General features: G+C 43.1%; 2 protein-coding genes across 12 annotated transcripts in view; one reads left to right on the top strand and one right to left on the bottom strand.

The window, feature by feature from the left end:
* Nucleotides 1-5,374: 5,374 nt before the first annotated feature.
* LOC102974348 (NACHT, LRR and PYD domains-containing protein 12) overlaps nt 5,375-19,167 on the bottom strand; it is a 46,412-nt gene continuing 32,619 nt past the window's right edge. For 7 of the 11 annotated variants that reach the window (XM_028482508.1, XM_024128134.2, XM_028482504.1 and 4 more), the window contains 8 exons: nt 15,880-16,050; nt 15,594-15,764; nt 13,795-13,974; nt 12,938-13,108; nt 12,659-12,829; nt 11,847-12,017; nt 11,558-11,728; nt 5,375-7,407 (listed from right to left, as the gene is read on the bottom strand). In XM_028482508.1, coding sequence (XP_028338309.1) covers nt 7,326-7,407; nt 11,558-11,728; nt 11,847-12,017; nt 12,659-12,829; nt 12,938-13,108; nt 13,795-13,974; nt 15,594-15,764; nt 15,880-16,050 — 1,288 coding nt within the window. In that variant the 3' untranslated portion in view covers nt 5,375-7,325. Of the gene's footprint in view, nt 7,408-8,111; nt 10,322-11,557; nt 11,729-11,846; nt 12,093-12,658; nt 12,830-12,937; nt 13,109-13,794; nt 13,975-15,593; nt 15,765-15,879; nt 16,051-19,167 lie in introns of those variants that run through there. The other 4 variants (XR_003677858.2, XM_055081749.1, XM_055081750.1 and 1 more) reach the window with 4 other exon arrangements.
* The window catches only part of LOC112066108 (testis-expressed protein 13B-like), a 4,441-nt gene continuing 3,514 nt past the window's right edge, over nt 18,241-19,167 (top strand). Inside the window, exons 1-2 of the mRNA XM_024128059.2 lie at nt 18,241-18,794; nt 18,906-19,128. Of these exons, the coding sequence (XP_023983827.1) occupies nt 18,340-18,794; nt 18,906-19,128 (678 nt within the window). The 5' untranslated portion in view covers nt 18,241-18,339. The remainder of the gene's footprint in view (nt 18,795-18,905; nt 19,129-19,167) is intronic.

Here is a 19,167-nt window from a genome sequence, read left to right as displayed (position 1 = left end):
CACAACATTTATTGGTTAACTCTATCGTCTTACATGGGTGAAGTTCATGCCACCCCAAAACAACTATGGTAGTAACATCAAAGATCACTGATCACAGATCACCATAACAAATATAATAATATTGGAAAAGTATGAAATATTGTGAGAATTACCAAAATGTGACATAGAGACACAAAGTGAGCAAATGCTGTTAGCAAAATGGCACCAAGAGACCTGCTCAACACAGGGTCTCCACAAAGTTTCAATTTGTAAAGAACACAATATCTGAGAAGCACAATAAAATGAGGTACGACTATATGAGAATGTGAGATATGATTGCAGCAAGGTTGCTCTCCCAAACTGCTGAGGTGGTGGCTAGAGCTGGTCTCCTGGGAAAAGGCTCTGTTGTCCTGATTATGAACTCTGTAATATTTAGCTTTTGAAATTTTTTGTGCAGGAAAGTGATTTTCTGTAAACCTGCAAGGTATATTAAACTTTGTATAAAAGTTAACATTTTGTGTAATAAATGTTTTTTATTGTGGTAAATTACACATAACATAAAATGTATCATTTTATCTATTTGAAAGTGTACAGGCCAGTGGCGCAAAGTACAATCATAACGAATGAGTGGTTTTAAACAAAAAAACGCTGGTGGGGCGCATTTGTGGTGGTGGCCAATGATGAACTCTCTTGGCCTTCACTATTCTCAAGGTTCCAAATGCAACGAAAGTATAGTGACAAGGTACTTCAGACCAAGTGCTGGATGAGGTATGCATGATCTTGAAGCAGCTGGTGGCTCTGGTCTGTAGGCTCTGAGGTGGGTGCATATACATTTAGTTCACTCAGAAGGAAGGCATAAGTGAATGTTCAGCCGGGTTCTCTCCTGCCTCTGGAGGGCCCAGTAGCACATTATTCTGAGCCACAGAAGTTAATGAAGCCTCTACTAGCCTTGTCTCCTGACCTGTAAAATGCAGTAATCGTCCCAGAGTTGTCACAAGGATTAAATATATGCAGACTACATTAGCATAGTGCCTGACACATGGTATGCTCTCAATAACTGGTTCCTATTATCATTATTATATTATGGTCCTGATCAAACTCTGCCTTCTAGTAGAGCTATTAGAGCAATGGACATATCCCCTCTGTTCAACTGAGATCTTGTTAAGGGAAAGGACTGTGCCTACTCATCTTTTTATACCCCATAAACCCAGCACATAGTAAGTAGTGCATACACATGTGTTGACTGAAAATATTCTCCCTTTATGTCTACCTCCTTCTTCCTCCAACCCTAGCCAGAGTCCACATGAAGAGGTGTGGTTGTTAAGAGCGCAGGTTTTGGGGTGAGATAGGTTTGAATTTTGGCTCTGCCACTTACCTGTGTGACTTTTGGCAAATTACTTAACCACTCTGTATCTCATATAGAACATGAAGAAAATAAATATCTACTTCATAGAATTAAATGAGAATATATAGTAAAGCACAATGCCTGTCACAGCTGAGTGCCTGAACAGTAATCATTCCTACTACTACTACTACTACTACTACTACTATTATCTGTTTCTTTCAGAAAAGGGGGCACGCCTCCCCTCTCCCGCCATTCTGATGGGGATTAAGTGAGAGAGAGGCTTGGTGAGAGAGAGTGTGATACATTCACACTAGGGAATGGAACTTTTTTTTTTTTTGGCGTGCCACGTGGCTTGCAGGATCTTAGTTCCCTGGCCAGGGATTGAACCCAGGGCCACCACAGTGAAAGCACCGAGTCCTAACCACTGGACCACCAGGGAAGTCCCAGAATGGAACTTTTTCAAGGAAGATTTCCTGGATTGGAAAAGCAAGAAAGAGATAAGTGAGCAAGACAAAACAATCAACCATAAACAAAACTGAGAAGTGGGTGACGTTTGTCTGTGGTGACTCCCTTCCACGCCAAGGTCATTACCTCTCTTTCCAATTTAGGCTTTTACTGATATGCCCAGACAGTCTTCTGTGTTGTCTGTCAGTGCTCTAGAACCTTCCCCTCTCCTGTTCTTACCACCGAGCTCACATGTTCTGTATGTTCTAGACTCTTGGAAACCAATCAGGAACTAACTAACCTGAGGTGAGATGTTAACAGCACTTTTGAGCACCTTAACTCATGAGAGAGACTGGCTTATAAAAATTACAGGTCTGGGTGGTGGGGAAGGGGCAGAAGGGGGAAAGTCTTTGGACAGAGAAAACTTTCCCATGCTGCACAGGCAACTGCCTACTTAGCCCTTGGGCGGAGTGAGTCTTGAACAGAAGAAAAGGAAAACAAAGTGGAATAGGCAGGTGCTTCCCAATAAACTCCTTTGATGCCCTCAAAGTGCTAACGACCACACTAAACACCTCAAAGTTGCAGTCACCCCCTTTTGTATTCACACTCATTATCACTCTCATTGACACTACCTTTTGTGATCCTTTTTCTTTTGAGGCTTCCCCAACCCCTGCTTGCCTCAGATCCAGAGTCTGCTGCCACCTGCATTTGCCACCAGCTGGTAGACCAGACTCCAGCTTTCTACCATCCTTGGGCCTCCATTCCCATTACAGGCCTGCCTCTCTGCAATCATCTACCACCAGTGGACATCTCTGAACACCTATCACATGTAAGGTCCTATCTTTCCTCCTGGCTACTACTGAGATTGTGTACAGTGTGGAGCTTTATGCACAAATGTGCCACTAGTTAGCTCACAGAAAGAGATATATTGAAGCTACTTTCCCAAGAATGGAGAGAGCTTTCAATTGATTTACCCACCTGGTTCCTTTTTTTTTAAAAAAAAGTGTACCAACACTAGGGTGAGCAACTATTCTGGCTTTCCCAGGACTGAGGAGTTTCCTGGGATGTTCAGGAATCAAGAGTCCTGAATAAACTGGGATGGTTAGTTATCCTCAAACATTTACGGACTGCCCACTGTTTATCTAGCATGACTTTAGGTACTGATGGGTTGCCTTCCAGGCCAGCCTTAAATGAATGGCAGGGAAAGTGATGCTCTAAGGCAAAAATGTGCTGGTAAAGTTTTAACAACCAGCTCTCCTGGGGAGGGGGAGGAGGGGGAGCCCTAATTTGTAGCATTTGCACATTTCTGTGTTGTAAACGCTCCCATTATGGCCATTTTCAAGCTACCGAAGAGATGCAGAGCAAAACACCATTATTTAACATTTCCACTACACAAATACAACAGATGTGAATTACCTCAAGAGCACAGATGATAGTAAAATGTGATAAAAATAAGTAGGAAGTCATGAGTCTAGAATATTTATTACCTTTAATAAAATGTATGTAATTGCAAGTTTATATCATGTGATTTTTTTTAAATGATGGCTTTAACAGCCGGTTGTAAAATTCCTGAAAATGTAACCATCAACTTTCACCAGTCAGTAGGAGCCAGTTCCGGCACATCACTGAAAGAACCCTGGGAAATCACCCCTTTTCATCATGCACATGTCTCCTTCCCACAGGTATGCCACAAAAGACAGAAGACCAACCATTTGCAATTTATTCCTTTGATCTGAGCTCTGCCTTTAGTATACTAAAATGAGCAAGACCAGGAATAAGGACACAAGTTCTAATCTCAGTCTTATCATGAATTGGCTGTGTGACCTTGACCTCTTTGGATCTCAGGCTCCTTATCTGCAGAATAAGGGGCTTAGCCAACTGGTGTTCTTAAATGACTCTTTCAGACATGTTTGTGTTTGTGTATGTGTTTACAGCTCTGTTGAGGTACAATTCACATACAATAAGCTAGATATATTTGCAGAGTACAATTTGATGAGCTTTGACCGAAATAATCACCACAAACAAGATAATGAGCATATCCATCACACCCAAATGTTTTCTTGTGCACCTTTATAATGTATCCCTTCCTTTCCTCAACTGTCACTAGGCAACCACTAATCTGCTGTCACTAAAGAATACTTTGAATTTTCCAGAATTTTATAAGAATGGAATCATACAATATATATGTATTATGCTCTTACCTTTATTTCCTTTTTTCTGCTTTGGATTAAATTTGATCTCCTTTTTCTAGTTTTTTATTATGTAACCTGAAATCATTGATTTAAGACCTTTCTTTTCTAAAATATGTCTCATGTTTTCATTTTCATTCTGTTTAAAATACTTTCGAATTTCCCTTGAGACTTACTCTTGAGCCATGGATTATTTAGAAGTGTGTAATTCTTTCCAAATATTTGGAGGACTTTCCATGTATTTTTCTTTTACTGATTTTTAATTTAACTCCGTTGTGGTCAGAGAACACACTTTGTATGACTTGCATCCTTTAACTTAATATTGAGACTTGTTACACGATCCAGATATGGTCTATCATGGTAAATATTCAATGTGCACTTGTAAAGAATGTTTTCTGTTGTTGTTGGGTCGAGTGTTGTATAGATGTCAATTAGGTCAAATATATTATTTGTGTTATTCAAATTTTCCATATTCTTATTTTCTTTTTGGCCTATCCATTATTGAGAAAGATATTGAAGTCTCTGACTAAAATTATAGATTTGTCTATTTCTCAAGTCAGTTTTTTCTTAATGTATTTTGAATGTTACTAAAATGCACAAATCTTTAGGATTGTTATGTCCTCAGGATGAATTAGCCACATTATTATGAAATGGCCCTCTTTACCTCTGTTAATATTTTCCTTTGCAGTGTATGTTCTCTGATAATAATATAGTCACTTTAGCTTTTTAAGAAATAATGTTAACATAGTGTATCTTTCCCCATCTTTTATGTTTCACCTATTTGTTTTTATATTTAAAATGGATTATCTATAAGCAGCATATGGTTGAGTCTTTAAAAAATATTTTTTTCCATTCTACCAATCTCAGCCTTTTAATTGGGTTGCTGTGAGACCATTGACTTTAATATGACTACTGATACAGTTCTGTTTAAAACTACCATCTTGCTATTTTTTGTCCCAACTCTACCTGTTATCCAATGTCTGGAAACTGCTGTTTCCCATATTTTGCCCATTTTTTGAGTCGTTCATGTGAGAGGGTAAATCCACTCACTGTTACTTCATTATTGCTGGAAGTAGAAGTCCTCTATGTTTTGTTTTTCATACTGACTTGTTATTTATATTTGGACATTTGTTATTATATATATGGACATTAGTCTTATATTTATACATGTGACAAATATGTTCCTCCAGTTTATCAATATTATTTTATTTATGGTGATTTTTTTTCATAAATAAATTTTTCATTTTGATGTTGTCAGATCTTTCTCTTCCTTTGGGTTTTTATGTCATGTTTATAAATGACTGCCCTGTATTTTCTTCTAAATTGTCATGTTTTAAAAGAAGAAAAATAACTCCTCAGTATGAATAAGTTTTATTTTTAACATCAAGTTTATTAATTATAAAAGTAATACATGCACATGGTAAAAATCAAGTAAAACAGAGGGCTATAGATGAAAATGAAAAGTTCCTTTTCTGTTCTCCCAGTGCCCCTGCTTGCCAACTTCCTCTTGCCAGAGGTAACTTCTGTTAGCAATTTCTTGTATATATCCTTCCTTACATACTCTGGACACATACATACACATGCATATTTATCCTTTTGTACACAAACAGGACACACACACACACACACACAGGGTTCTGCAATTTTTCATTTAACATTATATCTTTGAGTCCTCAACGTGACTGAATTTTATCATATGTTCACCAGACTGACGGAGGGACCAGGGCAGTCAGAGAACATAGTAAGGAAAGTGCACAGAAAAAGGCATAGTCACCTCTGTAAAGCCAACACTTAGCACAAAACCTGGCACATAGTAAATCCTCAATAAATAAGTGTTAAATAACTAAAGGGAAAGAAGAACTTGAGAAAACTGGAAACAAACTGCTACCTTGACCATTCTTCTCAGGCCAGACCTGGTCTCTAACTGAGAGTTACCACCTCCCAGGGCAGCAGGGAACAATACCTGATGATAGATGAGGACATGGAGAGCTGGACCTCTCGCCTGCAATAACTTTCCACTGTGTGTCTCTTCCCCCACTAGATTCACCACCTCCAGCACACACATTTAGTTCAAATGCACAGTTCACACTGACTACACAGTCTGGGGGCTCAAAGACTACACAGCTCAACTATATTATAGGTACACACTCATACATACAGCTACCATTAATCAGTACCTACTGTGGGATAGGCACCATGCTGGGAACAGCAGCCCTGCAAGGTTAATGTCAATTTACCCCCATTTTATAGATTAGAAAACTGAGGCTCCAAGAATCCAAGTGACTTATTCAGGGTCACACAGCTAGTAAGTAGCTTCCAGAGACAGCTCTACACCTTAACCAGGTCAGCTTACTTTTCTGTCGGTCCAACAGGCTCTGTGCTATTTTCCTTGCCTGGCACTCCCTTTCTCCACTTGTCTCATCTAGCGTTTTGTTGAAGCCAGGCAGAGATAGAAACATGGGGTTGTGCAGGATCCATGCTAGGCTATGGAATATGCTGTGAGGGATGAGTAGTGAGTCAGTCATAAGAGTCCATGAACAAGAACAAACACATGGGGGAGGTATTAAAAGTTCAGAAAGGGAGTGGAGCCTGGGAACTGGAGAGCACCCTCAGGAGCCTAGGATATGAATATTGTGGCAGCTCAAGAAACTCTAATGCAAATATTTCTCTCTCCCTCGGTGCTTCTGGTGAGCTGCTCACAAACATAGCCCTTTTGCCTGCAGTCTTATAGCCACTGGCCAGTATATCTCCCCGCATCTTAATCCTATTCATTCTCAAGGCCCACATTAAGTCTCACCTCGAAGAAGCCTTTACCTATTAACCCAACTCATTCCTCTCACTTTCTTTTGTGAATTACAGTTTTACTTAAAATCAGCACCATAATATATAACATGTGTTTGTCCACCCTCTTGTTCTTTAATCATTTCAGGTATCTTGTCTCTTTAAGTGGACTCCTTCACATGTCTTTTTTTCTATTGTTTCCCTGCCCTGTCTGAGTATTGGGAAACCTGGCTGGATGCTAGTCCCAACTCTCCCACTGAGCTGTGTGACTTGGAGCTTGTCACAACCTCTCTGAGCCTCATCTTCCGACCTTGGAAGGTTTTTTGTAAAAACACAGTAAACATTGTAACACAATATAAGAATGTAAGGTATTATTGCTGAAGACATTTCAACTAAGGTGCTTCCACCTTTTACATCCTATTTAGTGGATGGTTCTATGTAAGAAATAGCAATCACTGCTGCTTGTTTCACACTAGCGTCCTCAGCAAAGGTTAACAGGTTTAGAATAAGAATACTGCACAACTGTTAGAGATGGTGCCAGACAGAGGAGGTCTATATGCAGCTGATTCAGGGGCTCTCCTTGGAAACTACCAGGTGATTCCAGGCTTGCTCATTTTTAAAGCTTCTATTTTTCTGAATGTTTCTTCATGTAAATGATCCGTGTCAATGCTATGAAAAATGAAAAGAATCTTGTGTCAAGTCAAGCCAACAGACGCCTTCAGTACCTTTCTTTCCTGTTCTTAAGGATAAGATTCCTATTCACACTTGCACCACAACACCACTCAGTTACTTCATCCACTCCAGTATCTACCTTCTCCCTCAGCCTTAACTCCCTTCCTCGGATCTCAAAAGAGAAAATGCTTAACTTCCTCTCGAACTCTCACTCCTATCCCTCCCTGCATTTGTCCAAGGCCCTGCTCCATGAGTCCATCAGTTCCTGATCCTGTATCTATAACCTCTCCCTCTCTATGGGCTCCTTTCTCTCAGCTTACAAATTTGCCTATCCTAAAAAACAAGACAAAAAAAGAAAACGAACAATCCCTCCCCAGCCTACAACCCCACATTTCTTCTCCTTTTCACAAAAGTCTTGAAAAAGTAGTCTCCACTCCTTCTCCACTTCTTTATCTTCCATCTTCTCAAGTCACTGCAATCTGGTTTCCAGCCCCATCACACCACTAAACAGCCCCTGACAAGGTCACCTATGGCCTCCTAATTGGTAAATCCAAAGGACACTTTTCAGTACTCATCATTTTGGAAATCTCTGCTGCATTTGACACTGCTGAGCCATTCCTCCTTGAAACTCACTTTTTCCATAGCTTCCAGGACACCTTTCTCTCTTGGGTTTCTCCATGGGTTTTCCTTTCCATACCCACCTCTTAAAAGTTGGTACTGCCCAGGGCTAATTCCCAAGAGATGTTCCTCAGAGGTTCTTCTCTTCTCATTCTCCCTAGAGGATCTCATCCATTGCCATGGCTTCAGCTATCACCTCCAGGGAACACTCCTATATCCAACTGTTACCTACTAGAAAACTTCCCACAATGTCCTGCAGGCACTTCAAACTCCACATGTGTATCCCTGATTAAAACCTACTGACTACAAAAGAAGGTATAAACTCATTCAAGTGTGTAGTGAGGTACAGTTTTTAGTTTTTAATAGATAGAAGCTAATCTTTATCTAGCAAAGTGAAATGAGTAGCCCTGCTAGTTATGCAATTGTAGGGTAAGTAGACATTTAATGCCATGGAAGTGTAACAAGAACTTTAGAATTTTTTGAGTGACTTAGCAAAAGCTGTCTTACCTCCTGACATGTATGACTCACTGCTGGAGAAGAGGCAGGTCAATATGCTTAGGAAGCCTGGAGGTCTTCCGGGAGTTAAGAGACCACCTACTCTCACTCTCAACCCCTTCTTTCCAAATTTAGAATTAGGAACGTGTGTCAGGGTGATCTAGGGGGCTTTATCCAAGGCCCAGTGCCTGGGAAAGGCACCAAGGCACCAAAAATAAAATATCTTGAAGAAAGAAGAAGGCTTAAGTGGGGCTCCTGACTCAACTCAGGGGCCTACATCTTTGTGGGCAAGGTCTGGCTTCACACATACATACCTGTGGCTGATTCAAAGAGCTCTTCTAGACCCAGACACTTGGACACATATGGTACTTTAGAGAACAATGACTGCACATTTGGGTGTGCACTAAAATATATGTAACCTCGGAGTCCAAGTATGACGGCACTGCAGGGCTGGGAGGGATCCACACCAGCCAGGGTATCACCGTCTAGTCACCAAGCTTCTGTGGGACTGGGTAGGATCATCAGTTCTCAAGATGAGCCCCATGTGGCAGTAAGAAACAGCAGTAGCAGTGGACTGATTCTCCAACCAGCTTTGGAAGCAAAACTGGCTCCATCTTTGGAACCAGTTTTGGAAAGGTGAGGAAAGGCCCCCAAATGTACTACTACTCAGATATGTGAAAGAGAAGAGTGACAACTGAATTCGAACCCGGAATTCTGCAAACAGATCTTACTAATCACACATGGCATACAAGGCCTTGCCTACCCCCTCAGTCTCATTTCTTGACACATTCTGCTTTGCACTTTATGCTCTAACAATAGCGAACTTCCTAGAGGTTTCCCACCTCTATCCCCCTCAAGTACCACAAAACATGCTGCTTATTGTCTGTCTACCTTTGCTCATGCTATCTCCTGAGCATGGACTACCCTTCTCCATCCTTACCCCCATGTCCCTGGCTACAGTCCCGAGACTCAACTCAGGTGGCCCTTCCTCCAGGAATCTTTCCCTGAGCCTCCTGGGCTGGGTGAGTTGTCTCCTGCCATGGTTCCCTTAAGATTTCATGATTACCCTACTGCATTCATCAGTTTATGTGCCTGTCTCTACCACTAGGTCCACTGGTCCCTAAAGAGTACAAATCATGTCTCTCATCTTACTCATTCTTGTCTCCCAGCACCTGGCACATTTGCCTGGCACATAGCAGATATTCAGCAAGTGCTTGGAGAATGAGTGGAGGTGAGCACTGTCACTTTGAGGCCACAGCCTCTTTTTTTCCCCTCAATCTTCTGAAGGTCTAGATACCTAGTCTTTATTGAACATATCATCAACTGTCTCCTTGCCTTGCCCCCGGATGCTCTCAATTAATAACTGGTTTCCTATATGCATTTACTAAACGCAAAGCACTGAACTAGAAAGTTTATGGGGGAAAATACAATGAGGAATAAGATTCAGACCTCACACTGAAGCAGCTCTTAGAAAACAATCTTCTTCCATCAGCCTTTCCAATTCTCAGACAAGACTCCCCTTTTAGGAGGCTCTCCTGGATTTATCCCCTCTCTAGCCCACCACCACATTAAATGATCAACAGTTTCCTCTCACTTTACTTGGGCAAGTACATATTTCTATTGATTTCAGTGTTATCTGTCTTATATCCACTCTAATGTTCAAAATTTATTTGAGGTCAGTGAATGGTGTCTACTCTGTGTGTGCGTGTGTGTGTGTCCTTTATTTTGTATTTTGAGCTACTACTGCACACTGCTATCAACTTGTAGATTGACAAATTACAAGGGTTTGAAGGTTGGCCTGAAAACACAATGGAAGCACATTGGTTAAAAGACAAAGGGTGAGAGAAACAGGAAACGGTGCAACAATTTACAATAAAAAATAAATAATGGCATCACAAAATAATTTCTCTGTGATGTCGTTTAGGACCTTTGCTGAAGCTTACACACCATAGGGTGCTACCACATTAAATTACTCTATATTTAAAGAAACACTAGGATTGATTGTTGAGTTTATTTCAACCTACTGAAAATACAGACTCCAGTCACCCTTTTCTGAGAAAGACACCAGGGAGGTCCCTAAACCCCTGAGGCTTATTATGTTGTGAATAATTCCCTCTTCCTGGGCAGTAATCACCACAGCCTCGAGTCTAACAGACTTCACTTTGCTAGTAGAGAACCAGCTTCTGTTTCAGCCAGACTTGTAATCAGGCCTTTATGCTGTTTTCATTTACGCTTCAATCCATCAAATTGGCTTTGGAATGTGGAATTTTTGCACTCAGCCTTTATTTTCCATTATGTGTTCCAGTTCTGAATGCCAGAAATAAATGGCCATTTGGCCACTGGTTAGCTGCCAACAGAGCATAGCTATATCCTAATTAAGAATTACTTTGTGTGTTATGCCAGCCTGCTGAGCTGGCAGATGGACATTGACCCGAAAGGGTGAAGACCTCCACTTTCTGTAACTGTAATTCTGTAACAGCTTCATTCCCCTGAGTCTTGAAGACTCTCAAAATGTAAACATCAATCCCTCTGGCAGGTATTAGAAGAAGAAAGGGAAAGGGTCTAACATTTATGGAGTACCTCCTATGTGCCAGGGGCTGCACATTCATAATTAACGTCTCACTTCATGCAATCCCCATGCTAACACCAGGTAGTCAGGTACTACTCATGTTAGCCCCATTTTATAGACAAGGATACTCAAGTTCAGGGAGGTTAAGCAAGCATGGTCATAAAGCTAGTAGATGCTAGACCTAGTATTTAAGCCAGACCTAACAGAATGTGGATCTGATGCTCTTTTTCCTACACCCTGTTGCTTTTCTTAGCAATGGGATCCAGCAGTACCTGTTCTCTACCTCTCTCCTTGTCCCTGTGTCCAAGGAAGAGGCCTACTGGTAATTTCACTTACTTTGATATTTTGCCTAGGAATGGCCGGCCCTCAGTTTTTCTTCTCTTTTCTCACTGCAATGACTATGATCAAACCCAACGTGCCTGTCCTGACCCCCTCTCTCCCACTTCCCCCACCACAGTAACTTACTAGAACGTTTGTAGTTTACATATTGGATGAATCAGTGCATCACACAGCATTTGAACTCCGAAATCCTTAAGGTCATTTCCACTTAAGTCTAGCAACGTTAGGTTCTCATTTCTGTTGAGGACAGAGGCGAGTGCTCCACAGCATGCATCTGTGAGATGACATTCTGCTAGCCTATGGGGGATTGGGGATTCAAGAAAGAAATCGGTTTTACCAAGTTCCACAGTGACCCTCCATTTCATATACAGCCTGGAACAAGAGCCCAGGGTACAAAGAGTCTCTGTGCACTTACCACAAGGTCTGTAGCTTGCAGGAGGGGTGTTTCAGCCCTTCACACAGCACCTGCATGCCCTCGTCCCCTAAGGCATTGTCGCTGAGGTCAAGAACTCGTAGGTGTTCATTGGTGTACAGTGCATTGCACAAATCCTGACAACACTCTCCAGTCAGGTGACAGGTCCACAGTCTGCCAGGAAGTAAGGTAGATAAGGTTGGCATCATTTCATCTGCATTGGGTCACTTTAGGTATTGGGATTGCCCACTAGAAAAACACATTAGAAAATCAGAGTGTCAGGCTTCCCTGGTGGTGCAGTGGTTAAGAATCCGCCAGCCAATGCAGGGAACATGGGTTCGAGCCCTGGTCCAGGAGGATCCCACATGCCGCGGAGCAACTAGGCCCGTGCGCCACAACTAAGCCTGCATGCCACAACTACTGAAGCCCGCGTGCCTAGAGCCCATGCTCCACAACAAGAGAAGCCACTGCAATGAGAAGCCCGCACACCACAACCAAGAGTAGCCCCCGCTCGCCACAACTGGAGAAAGCCCGCACAGCAACGAAGTCCCAAAGCAGCAAATAAATAAATAAATAAATAAATTTATTTATTTTAAAAAGAAAAGAAAATCAGAGTGTCATGTAAAAAAAATCCCTTGGGCCAAGGCCAAACAGAAATTATGAAGAGGGGAAGATTTATTCCCCCTAAGTTAACTGGGTCTTCATTTATTGTTTCCTCAGAGATTATATCACCAGGCCAGAAAAAAATCATTTAATTTTGGGAGTTGCTGAAACATCAAGGAACTCTGCCCGTGGCTATTGTCCATGATACTTACGCCAGATCCTTTAACTGACAGTCAGGCTGTTTTAATCCTTCACACAGCAATTTCAGTCCCAAATCTTCAATTTTGTTATTAATTAGAAGCAGCCTTGTCAGGCTCCGGGTAGAGCTCAGGACTTGGGCGAGGGACTCACAACAAGCTGCAGAGAGGGAACATTCGGAAAGCCTGGAGGGATGGGGACACCAAGGTGGCTGTTAACCATGGCAGCAGGGAGTCCCACTGAACCTCAAATGCCAGTGCCCACGAGAAGGACAAGGACAAGCAGACACTTACACAAGATTCTCGATTATACCATTTGCATGCCGCAGACCTTCACAGAGATGCTGTACTCCTGTGTCCCCCAGGGCATTGGCAAACACAAACAGCTCTTTTAAAGTCTGACTCACTTGCAAGAAAGAAGAGAGCTCCACACAGCTAGCATCTGTTAGGTAACATGTGCTCAAGCTACGCAGAGACAAAGAAGAAAAATCAGCCACTGCTGTCAGTTAGCTTCCTGTTCTCCCAGCCTCCCCATTTAGCTAAGCCCTAACCATCCTTCAAGTTCCAGCTCCTGGCCCACCACTTACCCAGAGCCTCCTCCTGAGGTCTCCAGACCACAGTGACCTCCTCCCTTTCCCTGGGCTCATCTGGCATTTCTAAATGATTCTACAGTGTTAGGCACTTGATTACACGTTGAACTGTGTTGCTCTCTAACTGTTTCATATCTGTGTGTCCTTAAGGGCAGTCCTGTCACTTGTAGTCCTTCTGATAACTCCATTCACATCTAGCCCAGTGTTGGGTACATAGTAGTATTCTGTACAGAGTTAATATTTAATTAGCATCACTCCTGTAAACATACAGGATGGTAGTATACTGGAAAGAGCATGGGGTATGGAGATAGATTTTGGAGTCACATCCTGACTATACCACTTTTTAATGGTGTGACCTTGGACAAGTCACTTTCCCCCCCAATCCTCAAAGTTTCCTCATCTGTACAATGGGGTAAGAAAACCCACCCTATATAGTTATTTCAAGGAGTGAATTACGTGAAATAACTTCTGGCAAGCACCAAGCATAGATCCTGGCACACAGCAGGCATTTAATAAGTTCAAGAGTTATAAGATGATGCCAGATAGTTCTAAAAAACTTACTCTAGTTTCTCTACTTTACAGTTGGAATGTCTGAGACCCTCACAAAGATACTTCACCCCTGTGTCCCCCAGGGGATTTTCACTCAGGTCCAGCTCAGTGAGGTTTGGATTGCAAATGAGAACAGAGGCAAGATATCTGCAAATAGTCTCTGAGCTTCCAGGGAGAAAGCTAGCACACAACCTGGAGAGAAAGAAAGATGAACAGACACAGAATTGGCCAGTTTATCATCCTACTCCCTACTCGCAAAATATCATGAGCGAAGAAAATACAGGCTCACCCATACGAGACCCCCCCAACCCTGAATATGTCACAACCCCCTTTTACCCATGAGAGGGACTTGTACATTGCTCCCACAACACTGTGTCCCCCAATGAGAACTCAAAACATGTTGACTGCCCCCAGAAAGAAAAGAATTGGGAGGAAATATCAACACGACCTAATCTCATTTTAATTCCCTGCATGGATTTTAGCACTCTATCTCATATCTTCTTTCGAATCACAGGGGAAAATGCTATAATCATCCTCAATAAAGTTTACAGTCAAAAGATCTTCCCTTTCCTTTTATTTTATCTATAAGTTCATTACTAATTAATTTGCCATCCTTAGAGAGACCCAGCTCATCACCATCATCCATATAACATTTCTTCTTTGGCACAAAGAGTGGTTTTTACTGACCTTCCCGTCTTCTCAATCTTTGTTTCTCCATATTAGGTAGTCCAATTCCTTGAACTATTTCCCATCAACTTTCTCTTCCATCACTTTCAAGAATTTCTATGATATACATTACAACCTCTGAGTCTTCAATTTTCTCTTGAGTTACCAGGCTCCAAACTCAGTCTTGAAGAGGGCTCATAAGGACATCACGTATCTATATTTCCCCAACTTGGAAATTTTAAATAGAGGTATTTTGCCCAAAAAATGAGTTTCAAAGTGGATTTAGAAAGCTTTAATGCTAAAGAGCTTTTACTTTAGAAAACCCCACACATATGTTGTGATTGTTAATTTTATGTGTCAAGTAGTTGGCTAGGTCATGGTACCAGATATTTGGTCAAACATTATTCTAGATGTTTCTGTGAAGATACTTTTTAGATGAAATTAACACTTAAATCAGTACACTTTGAGTAAAGTAAACTACCCTCCATAATGTGGGTGAGCCTCATCCAATCAGTTGAAAGTTTAACAGAGAAAGACCGACCTCCCAGGAAGAAGATGGAATTCTGCCAGCGGACTGCCTTTTGACTTGAACTGCAACACTGGCTCTTCCCTGTGTCTCCAGTCTGCTGGCCTACCCTGCACACACTGAATTTGACAGCTACCATAATCCACGTGAGCCAATTCCTTAAAATAAATCTCTCTATATATTCATACACATCTTTTTGGTTCTGTTTCTCTGGAGAAACCTGACTAATACATATATGGTAAATTTTTTATTATGGTCACGACATGGACTTTGAAGTCAGACACATCTGGGTTTCTACTTGTGCCTTTGCCATGTTATTTAGCCTTTTGAACTTCGGTTTCTGTTTCCTCATCTGCTAAAATGGGGATAGTAATCTGAATCTCTCAGAGCTGTTGTGCACATTAAAGGAAATCATGTATACAAAGCACTCAGCAGAATGCTTAGCACAAAGTAATTGCTCAGTAAGTGTGGGTTTTCATTACTGTCATTAACGTTATTGCCACTTTTATTCTTCCTCTCCATGACTCCTTGAAATGTGTTTTGATCATACAACATCCATCTTGAGCTGCATATTTTAAAATTTTTTCTTGCAGTATGGAAACTAATAGTGACAACTTACTTGAGCTTCTGTACTTTGCAATTTGGATCTTTTAAGCCTTCACAGAGCAATTTCAAAGCTGAAGCTTCCAGTTTTGTTTCACTAAATTCCAGCTCAGTGAGCCACTGATTGGTGCTGAGAACAGCCGCTAGCGCACCACAAGAAGCAGGAGAGATAAGGCATCGGTACAACCTTCAGAGAACAGAAGAATGACCTCATTACCTTATTCATGCTCTCCCCAAAAACAAAAGAAATTGACAAAAAAACTACATGAACACAGACAACAAATTCTCCCTCTCTCAGTTACCTCAATGTCTGTAAGATACAATTTGGCTGTTTTAATCCTTCACACAGAAGCTTCATTCCGGAATCTTCCAGGGTATTTTTCACAAATTCCAAATCTGTCAGATATTGGTTGGTTTCAAATACTAAGGCGAGGTCTCTGCCATAAGAAGCTGTGAGGTGGCAGAAAATCAGTCTGTGTGGAGAAAAAGGCATTTCAGAGAAGAAAATAGAACTCTCTTTAAAGGTACCCGTTTGTCCCTTACTGATGTAATGAATTATTTAAATTCATTCAATAATTAATTTATCAGATGTTTACCACTGTGCTAGATGCTGGAAACACAGAAATAATTAAGATCCAGACCCTGCCCTCAAGGAATGCCCAGTTAATGGGGAAAAATTTAGAAAATCATGGATTATAATACAGTGTGAAAAGTAGTGCAAGTGGTATGCACAAGGTAACATGGGGACACAGAAAGGTGGCGCAATTCAGCCTAGCTTGAGGTGGGGTTTGGAGGATCAAGAAATATTTGTAAGAAGAACCACTATTTGAGTGTTGTTCTGAAAGGGTAATAAAAATTGAACAGGACTTAGATGGATGAGGAGAATGGGAGTGGGGAAAGCAGGTGGCGCTGAGGGACAATCCACTCATGGAGCAGCCTGAGTGAAAGCCAGGAGGCAAGAGATGGGATGCTTCATTTGAGAAACTGCCAATTATTTGCTATGGCCTACTTTAAAACACTGGAAGATATATATCAAACTGCTAACAATGGTTATCTTCCAGGTTGAAGGGAAGGGTTGGATTACAGGGAGACATTTACTTGCTAGATATTTAGAAATTGTTTACAGTGATCAGAAGTTATCAGGAAAAAAAAATCTTAAAAATCTGAAAAACATAATACATGTTTATTATAAATAATTTTTACAATAGAGAAAAATATAAAGAATAAAGTTTATTTGAGAAAGTTCTGTATTCCTACCACCCAAAGATAACCACTGTTAAAATTTTGGGGGCCTCCCTGGTGGCGCAGTGGTTGAGAGTCCGCCTGCCGATGCAGGGGACGCGGGTTCGTGGCCCAGTTCGGGAAGATCCCACATGCCACGGAGTGGCTGGTCCCGTGAGCCGTGGCCGCTGAGCCTGCGCGTCCGGAGCCTGTGCTCCGCAACGGGAGAGGACGCAACAGTGAGAGGCCCGCGTACCGCGGAAAAAAAAAAAAAAAAATTTGGTATATAATTTTCCAGATTTTTAATGCATGCATACATCTAGCATTATATGTTCTCTGTAACAAATGAAATCACAGAAAGATTTATTTTAAAAGATGAAAACTTTTTCCCAACTTCCCCTCCAACTCCACCTCCCAGAGGCCCCAGCGTTGAGAGTCCGATGTGTATGCTCCCACTCCTTTCTCCAAGATCATAGAAACACATGCAAACACACACACAGGATTTGTACATTTTACAAAAATGGGACCATAGGAAACATTACTACTTTACATGCTCTTTGTCATTCAGTCCTCATCTTAGGCCCAGAGGTAAAAACTGAAATTTAGTTATAGCACAAGGTCATACAGTAAGTGGCAAAGTAGTACTCAACCTGAGGGCTGTCCTCTATGCCTGGAAAAACCATTAGAAGTTTAAAGAGACATGGTCAGATCCCTCTGATGCCAGGGTAAGGCAGGAAACAAACCTGGGGTCAGAGGCCTGCAGTGGTCCAGGGAATAAATTGCCCATTGGGAGGGCGGAAGGGCTGGAGGTAGAGAAATTCAAGACACGTTTTTGGGGGGGATATGGCCAGGATTTATTACCACATAGGGTGATGGGGATGAGGCTGTACTCTGGCTCCACCTTCTTCCTCCACAGGGTAGCGGAGGCCACCGAGGGATGGGGGCTGTTTCGGTTCTAGAATATTCCACCTCTAGGAAGGGCAGGCCCACCGAGTGGGACAAACCATTATGGTGGTGGGGGGGGGTGTTTGAGACTTTTTGTACTTGATTACAAGCGCTTCACGTTCTTGGTTCTGAATCTTTTCTAACCACTCCTGTTTCTTCCCGCCTACAAAGACTTTCAACAGCGTAGGGGGTTCCCTTATGTCGGGGGTGGGGGGCGGGAATCGTCCTCACGCACCCCGCCCACCCCCGCTGTTTCTGGTAGTTGGAACAGTCCCAACGGAAAAGCGTCGAGCGGTAACGTGAGGCTTTCTTTCGTCAGAGACCTCGGGGAGAAAGAGAGAGCGGTACGGTCTCTTTAAGCGTGGTAGGCCCGTGTGTTCGGCTTGCACCCGCACTGCCCAGGAGGTGAGGCTTGGCAGGAGGTGTCCTGGGGCAGGGCAAGCCAGTCGGGGCGGTGGGGGAGAGCTCTTTACGAGGGGTGTAGGGGGAGGGGGGAAGCAAGCGGAGATGAGGAGACCGAGGGGGAGGGGAGGGGACAACCGGTTGATTCATCCCCACAGGGCCAGCCAAGCCCCAAAGGCCCTCAGCCTGATATCATGGCCTTGAAACTCGAGGACCCCAGTAATGGGTTCCATCATGGCAAGGTGGTGGCCTTCATCAACGAGAGGATGGCCAGGCACAAGAAAGGTTCTGCGTTCTATCTCGAGAATATATCCTTGTCCTGGGCGGAGGTGGAGGACAAGCTCCGGGCCACACTGGAGGATTGTCAGGTGCCCAGCGAGGCCAAAGAGGCCTGTGTCTGGGGCAGCCTGGCCCTGGGCGTGCGCTTCGCCCACAGGCAGACCCAGTTACACAAGCACAGGGTGCAGTGGCTGCACGACTTCGCCAAACTGCACAAGTCGGCCGCGCAGGCCTTGGTCTCAGACCTGAAGTTGCTCCAGGCACAGCAGGAGCTGGAGCGCAAGGAGGCAGCCTTCAGGCTGCAGCTAGCCCATGCTAGTCTGGCGGAGGTGCAGGAAGAGCGGGACCTCCTGAGGTGGAAGCTGTTGCAGGAAGTAAGATTACTCTGACTTGGTCCCTGGCCCGTCCTCGGACCCGCCCCAGTCCCGTTCGCCGCCCCGCGGCCCCCCGCCCCGCCCCCAGAACAGGACTCAGATCTGCTCGCTTCTCTCCAGGAGCCGGGTGCAAAGGGACCAGGCCTGGCCACTGCCAGCGGGACCGGGACAGAAGGAGCAGGTGAGGAGGAAGAGGAGGCAGGGGCCACTGCTCCTCCTGCAGCCGCTTCTGGAGCCACAGAAGGAGGAGGAAGACAGAAGGATGTGGAAGGGTCAGAAGCTGCCGAGGGAGCAGAGGAGCTGTGTGGAGACCTTATGCAGCTTCTCGGAGTTGGGAACCAGAAAAATTACCCCTCTGGCGGGCACAGG

The sequence above is a fragment of the Physeter macrocephalus genome, chromosome 21 (assembly GCF_002837175.3).
Source record: "Physeter macrocephalus isolate SW-GA chromosome 21, ASM283717v5, whole genome shotgun sequence".
NCBI classification, from domain to species: domain Eukaryota; kingdom Metazoa; phylum Chordata; class Mammalia; order Artiodactyla; family Physeteridae; genus Physeter; species Physeter macrocephalus.
This window is presented reverse-complemented; position numbering and strand designations above follow the sequence as displayed.